The 14165-nt window shown below is 42.8% G+C and overlaps 1 protein-coding gene across 2 annotated transcripts in view; it reads right to left on the reverse strand.

The window, feature by feature from the left end:
* Window positions 1-14165, reverse strand: part of LOC122771176 (phosphatase and actin regulator 1-like) — a 44596-nt gene that overhangs the window by 5849 nt on the left and 24582 nt on the right. For both annotated transcript variants that reach the window (XM_044028585.1, XM_044028577.1), the window contains exons 3-8: window positions 9333-9413; window positions 7391-7594; window positions 6294-6636; window positions 4532-4731; window positions 3560-3716; window positions 1262-1317 (exon numbers count right to left, since the gene is read on the reverse strand). In XM_044028585.1, the coding sequence (XP_043884520.1) occupies window positions 1262-1317; window positions 3560-3716; window positions 4532-4731; window positions 6294-6636; window positions 7391-7594; window positions 9333-9413 (1041 nt within the window). The remainder of the gene's footprint in view (window positions 1-1261; window positions 1318-3559; window positions 3717-4531; window positions 4732-6293; window positions 6637-7390; window positions 7595-9332; window positions 9414-14165) is intronic.

Below are 14165 nucleotides of genomic sequence, written 5' to 3' on the forward strand. Positions count from 1 at the left end.
TAGTTTAGCTTAGCGATTAGCCTTTTTTCAGAGCTGTCCAGCTCACCTTTTGTTTGTTGGTTTGAAGAGTCAATAGAGCTCTTTAAAACCTCTCTCCCCGTTTCTGGTCTCATGCATTTGGGTCCAAGCTTCGTGAAAGTTCATAACAACGTCTCTCAAAAGCTGTTTAATACTATTAGCTATGGGTATCGGGGGAGAACGATTGTTTTGTTCCTTTCAAGTTGTCCCGTGGCTTTTTTGGTGCATGTTAATGATGAACAGATTTTTGAAGATGCTGATCAAATTCTTGTTGCGTCGCTCCCTAAAATCCATCCATATGTTGCTCTGTACATTCTGAGCCAGTTACAGAAATAAAACCTGCAAATCAGAACAAGGGAGACGAGAGCAAACAAGGACCGTACTGAGACACTGTTCCTTGTTTGAAGAAGCCTCGGCTGTCAAACTGCATTTGTGCTTGTGCTGAACACATAGTATACTACACGCACACACAAACATGGGACTGGGTGCCTCTCTAGTAAAGAAAGGCCCTTTTGTTTAACCTTGGTACTGCATGTGTTTGAGTGATGGGAAGGACACAGCTCTCAGTCACTCATGAATTTTCAGACTTTTGTGTATTTGCTAGCTGCACTGTGCCAATCACACAGGGGCTTTAGGGAGCTCAGGATCTGCTATGAAATCAGTCTTTGATGTGCGAGCTGCAGAGTCCCAGGCAACAGAACTGCTTTTTTTCCCTTAATGGTGCATGTGACATGAGTCCTCTGAGAGTCCTGTTGCCTGTTTCACATGAAAAAGCAGACCCAAGGAGGAATATGTATATCACTAGCTTTGACATAACTTGGCCTCTCAAATTAACGGGATGTGCTACATGATGCCCGTTTTTTTCAAAAGGCTGCGACAGTACTGAGTCCTGTACCACTTCAATGTCTATCACACAAATATTTAATAAGCACCAGCATGGTTCTCATTCAGACTAAAAACCAAAGTTCCACTGCCCCTGTGTCATCATGAGCAGATATAAACACAACAGTGGCAACATGGTGGATTAAAATGAGTTTATGGGAGCATCCCTTCAGTTAATTCAGACAATCATGTGTCCTTCTCCATTTTCTAGCTTTTACTGACAAAAATCAAGGTTTTCATGTTCCGACCCGATCTATTTTCAATGTAATAGCCTCGGTTCAGGAACTAGAACCATGCTGGAGCTCAGACAGTGGAAAGTGCCATTAGAGATCATGTCAAATAATAAGTTTACCACACTCACGTTTGAGGATGTTCCTCTGTTCAAGCTCCTCTGCTGTGGGCCTTTGACTCAAGCGCCTGGTGAGAAATCGCATACAAGAAACCACTGAATCAACATGGAGGAAAAAGTTTTTCATGTGAGAAAAAAGTCAAAGAAAATCTGTGCAAATGATACACAAATGAGGGAAAAGCTACTCAATTCATTTCTTTTTCATTTTGCAGAGTAATCACTTCCCTCCTGTGACGGCTGCTCCTCACAAAGTTGTTTTACTCATGAGCAAAGCATATTCTTCTTTGATAGCTGAAGGGTTTGCATTTTATCTAAGCTCTGGCCTCCTAACACACAGACCATGCACTTCCCACAACGTCAGTCAGCCATGACCGGGCCTCTCTCGTCTACATAAGCGATAACAAATTGGTGCGATAGAGAAAGGGGGTCTGCAAAAGGACTGATGCTGAACGGGGCAAATGCAATTATGACATTTTCAAATGCAAACTGAAAGGTTATTAATCATGAGACATCGGAAACACAGTCGCGATCACACTTTTCCCGTCACGTCAACATCCGGAGAGAAAATCTTTTACAGTCGTCTTCAATTCCCTCTCAAATCTGTGATCCTTATTCTCATAACCGTGCCAGGGCTGTGCAGAAATAGACCCAATTAGACAGTGGATCAATGATGGTCTCCATCTCGTTAGAGAAACTTTTTGGCCCGTAAGCGACTGTTGGCAGAGTGAGGTTCGCTCCGCTCTCAGCCAGGCTCGTCTCGTCTCATTTCTTGTGTCTCCCACCTGAGGGTTATCGTTCGGTCAAGTGGAGTTCTCTGCCTAACTGCACGGTCTGGGCAATAACACATCTATACAAACACAGCCATTGAGGGGGGGAGCATGCACAAACATCAGTTACCAAACATTTTCTGTCCGTGCCTGGTTTATTTTAAGGAGTGTCCATCTTGTTGGCTCTCTATTTGCCTGTTGTGGCATAAAATGTTTGATGGGTATATCATACTGATGCTGATAAAGCAGAGAATAATTAACTCACCTCTGCAGATATCCGAAAGTGTTTACAGGTTGAGCCTTAGGCGAGGATACACGTCCATGATAAGCTAGCCTTAGCTAAGCTAGCCTTAGCTAAGCTGACAATCTCCTCAGAGTATCCTCTACATTCCAAACTATTTCGGTGAGAGGCAAAAACTAAATAATGTATGAATTCTTACTAAAAAGGGAGCAAAAAAAAAAAGAAGAAAAACAAAAATCACAGCAACATTCTCAAGGGTGAAAACTCAAACTGTTAGAAATACAGCTCTCCAGGGTTTTCCCAGCGAATCAGGTCAACAGAGGAGAGCTAAAGTTAGCACGTCCTTAAATAACATCGTCATTATCAATCCGAGTGGCCCGACACAAGCAACATTGCCGCACACCGCGTCGGGGTGGCAAAAGAGCATGAAATGAGGAAATTTCTAAATGGGTCCGACACTGTGCGAAGGACACAGTCAGTGACAGCACTTTTTGAGAACATGTCAACTAAGCACAGTACGCTGCACGCAGGCCTTCTGGGTCCTGGGTTCTAAACACAGTGGGGGTGGCGATGTTCAAAGAACGCGTTCACAGAGCAGTGAAGTCGAACGAGGCTTGTAATCCGTTGGGGAAATGAAAATCACCATGTTGTTAGATCTGCCCATTTACTAGAATTCAAATGTATGACACATGTATACAAGTTTTTGTGATTTGTATAAACATTACACACTAGCAGTGTGTGTGTGTGTGTGTGTGTGTCTAAACTGTTGGTATGAAGTGTCTTGCGTGGTGCTGTTGTGTGGAGGAGTCGGGTGGATATAGTTTGGCACATGCATCACCGTGGTGATTCAGTGAGCGAGGGAGGAAAGGGAGAGAGAGAGAGAGTGTTAGAGAGAAGACAAGTGAAAGAAAAAGGAGAGGAGGGGGGGGGCAATGTATGCAATGTAGGTCAGCTCCATTTTCAGAGCCTCATTCTAATGAGATAAAGTGTTTTTTTTCCTTTATCGGATGTCGAGAGGGAAGGGAAAAAAAACCTGATATGATGTAAGTGTTTCAGGAGGAAAAAAAAAAAAAAGGCACATGTTTGCATCAGCTCTGGACTGCGTCACAGCGTAATCAGCCAGGATATTGGTGCCATCGTCAGCCCAAATCAAGACAAAATGCTTCGTCTGGCCCGAGAATCGTTGGTGCAGTTTCCCAGTAGAGCTTGTTAATCTGGCTGCTGCAACATTTCCTGAAAATACTTGAGCCCGAGATCCATTTAAGTTTAAAATAAATAAATAAATAAATACACGTGTCTCACCTTGTGAGTTTGGTGCCTATCTGCTGCCTAGACTCCAGCCTCTCCTCATCTGTCTGCATGGGCAGGATATTCTTTTCCTCCAGCTCTCGTTTGGATGGACGGTTACTCAGCTTAATGGCCAGAGAGTCTTTTCTCAGCACCTTCTGAGCCAGGGAGCCTAAACGTGCACAAAAAGGTCAAACGTGAGCTGAGATGACAAAATAAAGCACAGATCCGGGCGCAAATCCACTTGCTCCTGCAGCTCATACACATTTAAACACATTATACCACGGTAAACAGGTATTAGAGGTTTTGGCTGTGTAGAATAAGATAATAGAAGCACCAGTGAAAAGTTTTAAATAAGTAAACAGGGACAACATAAACATAAGGAAATATGAATAATGTATACAAGAAGATAAGACCGGGGTGTAAGCACTAAGCAGGATTGCTTAGCATCTATATAAGCTAATTTGTCATCACTTACTTTTAATTACTCCCAAAATATTGCCTTTTTTTTAAATACACGTTGTCTTTATTTTCTGGTTTGGATTATATCGTTTGGTTGTTCACACGTATAGGGGTTGTGTTGTTTAAAATGTGTGTGGAAAAAATGTTTTGCTGTTAAACCAAGTTTACTTTAAAGTGCAACTTATCTTTCCGGTGCCACATTAAGGTCACGCTTTAGCACATCGGGCAATTTCCCCTCACACATGACCACACACAACCTTTTAAAAGCTCCAGCACGCGGCCATGTGAGGACGTCACAGACTGCCCTACACAGCTGAGCAGATTTGGCGAGAGGCGGTGAAAAAAAAGTGTTTCCATGGGCGACGGCATGATTCTGGCCGTGCTTTGAAGGTCAAACTACATCTGCACTCCATCTGCACTCCTGGAGCCTTGAGGTAAATCTAGCAGTGCAGTCAGGCAAGTTTTTTGGTGAGTTTTTCAAAAAAGAATAAATAATCCATATATTTATTAGATTTAACCACTCACTTGTAAATAGGGAGTCGTCGTCGTCCTCGTCGTCCTCGTCGTTGTCCACTTCGTCGTCCTCGTCCTTGTACATGCTGGGCAGGTCTTCGTAATCGGACTCGTTGGGCATGTTCTCCTTGTCGTCCTCGTAGTCAATTATGACAGACGGTGCTTCTCGCCTGTCCAGAGGCAGACACTGGCCGAGGCCATGCAACGCCGAGCTGGTGGAGAAACAGAAGACATACTGTGTGTTAGCAGAGGAAAAGAAATTATACAACCCCGAAAATACACAATGAAAACACGAGGGTTGATCGGGCGACTGAGCACCGGGACCGACCTGACTGAATAAGTCTAACATTCATTATGTTTTGATGGTGGGAGGAAACCGGAGAGCCTGGAGGAAACCCACGCAGACACGGAGAGAACATGCCAACTCCACACAGAAAGAGCGGGAATCGAACCCAGCATGAGTCACTGCTTATGGTATAGGCTACACCATTTGAAAAATAAGAGGACGAACTCCGGTACAAGGAGAGGGCAAACCTCGAGCACGGCTGCTTAGTTCCTTCACAGAATCAAAACACTGCACTATCTAGCAGGGTTCATTATTTAATCGTGTTTTTTTGGAGGGTTGTTTTTTTTTTCATGCTGAACAAATCCATTTCACCAACAAAATCTAATCATTTCTTCCTTGGGCCAAGACTTATGTCTCCAGGAAATATAATTTAACCTCACTTTTTTTAGTTAGTTTTGAGTTCGGCAGCTCACAAACATTCGGAGTTTAAGAAAATCTGGACATTCTTATGCAATACTCTGAATTACAAAAAGGATTACGTAACTTCTATTTATTTATTTTGAATTTAGTGGAAACAAAAAAAAAATTTGCAAGCGCTATTTTGCACACATTCGATAAGATTGATTAATCACAGACTCATTAGAGCCTCTTATGACGAGACACTGTTATGTAACCACTTGAGGCTTTCAGACTGATTGTGAGCCATGACAGGACCATTACTTCCTTATCCGTGCCCAAATGGCTCTGGTGCAAGAGAGATCCTAATGTAAGAGGTTACATAATGTCCAATCCACTGCCCTGTCCCTTTTTTCCCCCCTCTCTCTCTTTCTCTCTCTCCTCCAAACAAGAAGCAGTGTGGCACTGATAAAGAGCAGCTGGTCATGTTCCGTCAGGGCAACCTACACCGCGTGGCCCTGCCCACACATACACACATTTACTGCGAAAATTAGGCCACGCTGCCCTGTGAGGCAGTGGACTAATTTAGACCTGTACACCAGTGCTACATGGCAGGACATGACCTCAATAACACCGCGACAGATTTGAAGGCAGTGGAAATGTGGCCACAAAAAAATTGAAGAGGCAACAAACACAACAGGATGATCGATGTTGATTATAATGTTCTTTGGTTCAGTAATTCCTCCGATGTGGTGTTGTTTTGACAGATTTCCTTTTAATAACTTGCCTTAATAACTTCTTTTATATAACTTTAATAACTTCAATATTTGTTTTTGGTTTTTCTTATAAAGGAAATACGTTGTGAGCCAACAAAACCAAGGTCAGTCATTTAAGTGTGTAACATTTAGGAGACTTTATTGGCAGAAATGACGTATCCTACTCATAAGTATGTGTTTGAAATTCTGTAGTCTCACTACTAAATGTCACCGATTGTTACAAAGTGGACTTTTGAATACACTCAAGTTTAAACCAGGCAACAAAGAAAAGACCGAGAACCATAATCCCTCTGTGACTGACGCTGTCGCTACTGACCTTTCAAACCTCTGCATGGAGAGCGCCAGCGTTTTGTTCAGTTCCTCAATGATGCGGCTGGGTGCATGCAAGCTGCCGTACTGGAGCTGGAGTGGGTGGCCGTGACTCTGGTGATGACCGGACAAGCTGGCGAGCTGGGAGGGCAGCAGGGTGCCGTGGAGGGACGACATCCCTTGGGGAGAGACACACTTTTGGAGAGCGCTGAGGGGGTTGGGCGACGGGGAGGGGGAGTTCGAGGAGTCCAGTCCCCCTGGAGGCACACAGATCATCACTTTCTTGGGAGGCAGAGGCGGGGAGTGTTTTCCTCCGGGCATACAGGGCAACTTCACTGGCTGGCAAGAATCTGAAGGGAAAGAAAACGGATTTTTACACGTGATGTTTCATTTTATTTGATGTTTTGACAAGCATACAGTACATCTATGACGTTGCTTTATTTGTGCGTGTACTCTATGTGATGTGTGTAAATGTTATGGTTGTTGTGTCTTTGTGTTGTTCTGACACTGATGTTTTAACTGCACACTGTCCCCTTTTTTACAGAAAGTCATGAATAAATTATAGTTCTAGCCGCATTTAAAAACTTCCACTACACTGCGCCGTTAGAGACAGATAAACAGAGCCTGCGGACGATCGGACACGGCTCAGGCGTCAGTGCCGAGTGGTGGAAATTAGGCCAAGGTAACGCCACTTTCCTGTAGTGACAGATTGACAATGACAGAGAGAGAGAGAGAGAGAGAGAGCCCAGCTGACCTAAGCAGAGACGACTGTAATGAGACTAGTGTAATCCTGTGCGCAGGTGGGGTTTAAAGCAAAAGCAGTCATGGCTTGGCTATCAAAACAAGTACTGAAATACAAGCCTTTCCGATGTATTGACAACCCAAGTGTGCGTGTATAACAAATAATAAGGTACAACAAATAAAAACAAGAAAAGTCAAACTTAGAGAGGTGTAGAGATACAAAAGATACAAAATGCCTATTGCGATATGCACAGCAGTTTGGATTTTGCATACGTTGTAATAATTTATTTTAATAACAACAACAGTCTAGAAAAATGAGACTTCCAAATATCTAAATAGAGAGCGTCATCTTAGGCGACTGACCTGTGCTATGGTTTGGGATTCTAGAGAAAGGCTTTGGAGGGAGAGCAGGAGGCTGTTTATGGTACAGCGGTGGTTTGGCGGGGGTATCCTGAAGGTCACCTGGAAACGTGACAGATTTCTTGGTCGGCAGGACCATAGACGACTTCATGGAGGGCTCCTGAGCGTAGATGCCGCCGTCCATAGACGAACGGAATTCAACAGTTGCTGAAACAGAGGCGACAAAAGTTTAAACATGAACTTGTGGCATTACGTTTTAAGAGACAATAGGAACGGGGGCAGGATTCCACGCCGAGACTCGAGTCTTTTATCACCAACGGAGGAAAGCAGTAAAGCACTTTGTCATACATTTTGCTTTTTAAATCGTTTACACTGCCGAGCCATTCGACGGTTTTTGCATGGTCACATTTTATGGCCGACATAACATTGTGCAGTTCACAATGCTGCTCATATTCTGACGAAATTGGCGCATTTATATTGAGGTTCCTACGTTTTATTCTAACTGAACAGTCTTTTGAACGAGATATTATAGTCAATCTCAGAAGCTATCAAACAATATTAGTCTTAGTCATTTTGAGTTTAGTTACTTTAGAAAACTCTCCACCATTTAATTATGAATGAAACTGGCCATATCCAGCCCAAGGTCATACTCGAGATATGGTGTCAAAGCAGATTAAAACCCAGCGACCAATCAGAGGAAAGACTAGAAAATAGGTTTTTCCTAGAGTAAAAAAAACAAAACTTCTTTATCAATGTGTTATTTCTTTGTGAATTAAGCCAAAGCAAAAGTTTTGGATCCATATGTCAGGGCAAGGTCATGCTGTTAAGATAATTGAAATGCAAGGCATGAATAGACCATTGCTGATCTATCGAGCTGCGCACAAGTTTTTAATTCTTTCTTTTTATAATGCAAAGTAGGTTGTCACTAGGCAGGAGAACTGAGCACATCTGGCCTCATTAATATGTATTCCGAGAGGTGACACAGTTATTGTGTAGAAAATGCTATTAAAAAAAAAAAATCATTCTTCAAATCATACTACTGGTCAATTAACTTGGCTGAGCAGCATCTGCACTTTTGACTGTAAGCCTAGTATTTGTTGTGCAGGGACCCGACTAAGACACAGACCCTTGACCTTACTCAAGACATGGCCGCCATTATTATTAGGTGTGACTTAGATATAGATATTTTTGTGTCGCACTAAGAACATTGTAAAAAATACTGTCAATATTTGGAAATGGGATAAAGTAGTAAAGTAAAGAGTGTGAGTTTATACTTCTGCCTGCTCCTTGTCAAACATGTGACGAGATGTAAACGTGTCTTAATCTAACCATCTATGTTTGGTTGAAAGCATTGCGCTATCATCTGTTTTATCTTTTGTCGCCACAGCCTGGCAGCCATGTTTTCAGTAAGGGGAAACGTCCCTGGCTCGAACCAGTGCCAGTAACACAAACAACTGTACTTCATAAAACCCCGACTATCCCTTTAAGGTTCACCCCGTTCTTTAATGGTACATCATATGTGCTTCATTTAAGTGGAACGCGACTTTTATAGTTATGTAATGTCTTGATAATGATACAAAAAGCTTCCTTTGCTAAAAATGTTCAAATAAAAATTCTCATTCACTCTCCTCACATTTTTGGCAAACTTCCTCAGCTTCACTAATTTTGTTTTCAATGCGCTTCGGCATGAAAAAAGCCCCTGTCAAAACCCTCGCTTCGAGTGTGTCTAAGTCAAGAAGATGAAAGAGTTCATAAAACGCTGCAGAATATCTATAATGAAAGACGGGATCTCTGAGTGACCCGTGCCTAAATTTCGCAGAGAGGAACAGTCGAATGTGTGATTAACGAGGAAACGGATAACGAATGATTCGCTGCTCACAAACTCTCCTTGCACTCGTCGCTTTTTCCCTGCTTGGATAAATTTGCACAGTTTAGATCGGCTCACCTTTTTCAAAGATCTCCTTCAGCACTCCTCTCTTGATCAGCTCGTCTCTGCTCTGTCGCATTGACATCTTCCTCTCCAACGCTGAAGGGGGGAGGGGGGGAGGAGAAAAAGATAACATGGAAATTATTCTCAGCACATAATCATCCTCCTTGGGGCTTTTTAAAGATTCACTGATAAAACGTAATCAAATGTATGCTTCATTTATTTATCTAAAATAGGAATAAATCTACATTATAACAACTGTTTTTGCTCATGAGAGAATGTTTTTCAGACAAACCACTGGGTCTCGGATTTAAAAAGAGGTTAAAGGGTGAAAGGAAACACTCCAGCAACACTTCTCGTGGTCATGCATTATGCAGAAGAAGACATGTCCCACAGCTACTGTTTGTATCGAACTTCAAAAGTTGTGCCAATTAACATCTATTATCAGCGGGCTGAGCGAAAGTGCTTCCCATTCCATTTGAAAATCTACCCCTGCATAGAAACCAATTAAGAATGTGAAATGAGGCTCAGGAGCAGCACTTGAGGACACTGTGCAGGAGTGACCCCGCGTGTCCCTGGAGCGGTGTGCTTTACATATGACCCGACAGGCCTGTCCTTGCTTTGTCAGAGGGCAGCACGTGTTCAGCGGGCAAAAACAGAACCACACAGCGTGAATCCAAGAAAGCACCGACGCCTTGACCTCTCCTTTCCTTGCCCTCAGACACGACGCGGAAATTTGGATAGTTCTGCGCTCCAGTCGTCCACGGCGGAAAACAAACCGTGCGCTCCATTTCGAGCACCTCCAGGATACCAGATGTTCAATATCACTCCAAACTTCAAACATTTTTATTTTCCAAACAAGATGACAACAGCTCCAAGCCAGGAATTATTTAAGGACATAACCAAAACATCACCAATATGTTTAGTTCCACTGCAGCCCGATAGGAAATGGGGACTGAAGGTAGTGTGACATGAAAGGAGACCGTGGCTCTTGGAATGCTAATTCCCCCCAGTGACAGCACATTTAACATCAAGTGGACAGTAAATCAGCTTAAAGAAGTGACCAGGAATCAATGCAAAGGATTGGACGGAGAACGAAAGCTGACACATCATTTAATTGTCTCCCTAAACGGGCATTAAGAGACGCTCAGTCACAGAGCATTTTCATTTCACTGAAATCTGAATATTCAGGGTTTTCCATTAACAAGGTATCGGGTTATGAAAAAAGTGAATAGTGCGGTGGATTGAAATTAATTTAATTCTCACTTACTGTGAAACTGAGGGGGTTGGTTCTCATAAAAATCCCCATAACACGTTATATCTGAGAATTATTGATGAACACAGAGTCATAGAAGTTAGTGAGATATTATTATGGCGGTCATTAAAGCTAAATCAGTTCACTGAATAAGTTCACTTCAGTTAGACGCAGATATCCCAACAGTGTTTTGGGGGTTTTTTAAACAACAAAAAACAACAACAAAAGAAGATATTTACAGATATTTTTAGGGACGCACAATATTAACGGCAAACACAGCAACATTCGCCAATATGATTATGACTAAAATAGTCGTACCTCCTTGACTTCTATGCTAGCGCCCCCTACAGCTATTGTTTTTTAATGCTTATTTATTGTGTACAATAAAGATATTTTATACTCACATCTGCTGCGACACGAGTATGAAAAATAGCAGGTTAATTTCACTACAGAAGAGACTAAATGACTTCAGCAGTTCAAAAGGAAAGACGTACATTATATATCGGCATATTGGATATCAGCAAATAAGTAATAATAGTTGTTTTTGGTCTTTGGTCATTTCTGCTCTCATTTTCTCACTCGCTATCAAATACAGATTTGTATCTAATAAAGTAGAAATGATGATTGTTGAATGTGGCAAAACAAAAACAAAAACAAAAAAAGACCAATCTCTCTATGAGACATCAGCATATTTAAGAGGGGGGAAACCCACGGCTAAGCCGACGTTAAGCCGACGTTTCACCCGAAATGAAAAGTAATTACTCAAAGCTTTATGACATAACCGTCACGGGGTGTACACAGTTACACAATGGAATGAACTTCGAAGCCGTTATGAAAAGATTTTTTTTTGTGTGTGCTTCAAACTAGAGAGGAAATCGGTTAACCTGTAATGGAAAACTGTAAATACACAATTTTGTTTAACATTTATTGAAATGAGTGCTCACTTCATAAGGAAAGCCTTGTGAGGCTGATTGACTGGGTCATCAGAGAAGTGAATTAGCAGCTGTCAGCCTGCACTAATTCATATCCGAGTATGAAAAATCGGACGCCGTCGTCCTGTAAGTCACCCCTCCGGTATCATCAAAGTCGGATTTCGCACGGCCTGTGTTCGGGCTGCCATCGGCGTGTCATCGCAGCCCAACACTGCAGCCGCACAATCTGTGCCAAGATGAGAAGATCACACTCTCACCAGGGAATATTAGCTGAGAGCATATTAAATTAAACTGGCATATCTAAAATACAGTCTATATTGATCTGAGAACACTGCGCTTAGTTTTTGGGGTGTTTTTTGTTTTGTTTTTTGAGAGGGGGATAAAATATATTCCACTGTGAAGTGACCCACATATTCAGAACACATCCCACCGACCCTGAGGCTCAGTAGCTCAAAGTGGAAGCTTTAACTGAGGCAGTTGCCCTCAGCCTGGCTGTATCAAAACGTTTCAGCTTTCAGATGAACACATCAGAATGTGATAAAATATGACCTTCGCGTTCTTCTCCGTGCAATAACTGGACAGGTGCGGAATCTGCAACGTCTCAATGGAGACCATTTAAACGGCCGCTGTTCCCGTTGACAAATTTGAAGAATCACTGCCTGGTACCATCTCTCCCCGGGTAAGATGGGAGAGCATGAAAAGACGTCAACATTGTCAGCCCTCTTTCTCTCTCCTGAGGTGAAGAGTATGTCGCCCCCCCCCACAGAGCTGGCCCTCATGTGCTTAATATCACACACACACACACATTCATAATCCTCCTCGACTGCGCTCGCCGTCCAATTATCTGTAACAACATCTGTATACCCAGTGGCTGGTCTGCTCCCCGCTGACACGGGGGAAACATGATCAACAGTAAAGCTCTGCAGACCCCACAACTATGTGTGTAAGAGTGCATGATTGCTTTGAAATACATTATATGGCCTTAGTTCATATGGATTTCGGGGCTTTGCTTTACCAAGGCTGCCGTGTTTCTACAGCAGCCAGAGCACGCGAAGTGGAAGCTCACGACTGACAAAAGGACAAGATCCTTCCGAGCATTCGGAGACCATCATAGTTCCCTGACACACCTGCAAAAGGAAGGGCTGAGCAGAGGAGTCGCCCTTTTGTTCCAATCTGCCATTAGATCATTCTTACACATTGGTCATACTGCATGTTGCAGCACTTATAAACCAAGGCAATCCTGAATCCGGATCCAGTATGTTTAACCACCAAATTCTAAATCATTTCTTTCTTGGGCCATCACCTACAGTACATCCCCCAGATGATGTCACCCACATTTGTCCTTTACTTTGTGCATAAAACCCGCTCACTGTCACAGAGACAAACAGCCGAAAAGACATAACCTGCTTGGCGAAGGTAATTAAATGAGGGCAAATGTGCAGTGTTCCATTTAAAAAAAAAAACACACAGATCAATAGCGGGACAACAGGTCAACCAAGATCAATACTCTTCCCTGGATGAGATAAACTGAATTTTCATCACAATTAAAGGGGCTGGCTGGAAAAGTACTGGTGATTATGTAAACTGTCTTTCCTGTGATAAGTAGCATCGATATGGAGAGTTACTTTCCGAGTATGGAAAACTGAATCAAGAGTCGTATCTCTGTTCCACAGTTGTCTAGAGATCCATATATAACGTTAGACTCTTGGTTCAAACCAGATTAAGGAAGAGATTACCCGACAATTTGATCGTATCACCGCATTCTTTTGCACGCACTGAAAATATTACGCTGGATATCAATATTTCACGCCAACACTATGAAATACAGATTACCACAAAAAAAAAACTCCCTGAGCCACTTCCTGTCATTTGAATACACAACACTGAATTTGACGCCTGTGTGGCCCCATTTCGCTCATTTGAGTCTTCAAAGAAATAGGGTTCATTGCATTCCATCCTGGAATTGATGTGACAGTACGGGCGTCGCTGTTGTTGTGGCGCTGGCGCTGGTGCTGGTGCTGCGACTGAAGAGCCCCCGCTTTTGCGACTCGCAACTCGGCCCGCGCGTAGAAACTAGAGATGACCTCACAACGGGGTCGCACACGTCAAGCCTCGCGCTGACATGTTGAACGACGGATGCTCCTTGTGCAGTATCTCAGCGCCAAAAGAAGCAGCAGGAAATGTACGCTCGCAGCTCACACCGTCAAGAAATGCTTTAGCTCGTTTCATTTCAAATGGACTCGTCTTTGATGTTGTGAAGCCCTTTGTAATGGAAATGTGAAGAAAAAAAAAGTGATCTATAAATAAAGCGTATGGTTATTTATCATCACGCAAATAAAATGAATGCGACGACATGATCAGATCCAAATGCTGGCCGCCATCAAAATGGACTGAACAGAGCAATAGCTGGCTTTGCGAGTTATTTGGAGACAGCGGCATTATGTTAGTACAAAACAAGTGGATGACAAAAGCAATGAAGAGAGAGCTTTTACACACGGCACCACTGTGCATTGACTCCATTGTGACACACACACAAAAAAGGCCCCTTTGTTGCCGAGTACTGTTGTCTCTGACTTTGGCAGGACAGATGCTGTTATCACAGGGCGTGCAATCGACAGACACTCTACAGATTTCCTATCGCTTTTGTGCTCATCTTTTAACTTA

This window comes from Solea senegalensis, linkage group LG1 (genome assembly GCF_019176455.1).
Source record: "Solea senegalensis isolate Sse05_10M linkage group LG1, IFAPA_SoseM_1, whole genome shotgun sequence".
NCBI lineage: Eukaryota > Metazoa > Chordata > Actinopteri > Pleuronectiformes > Soleidae > Solea > Solea senegalensis.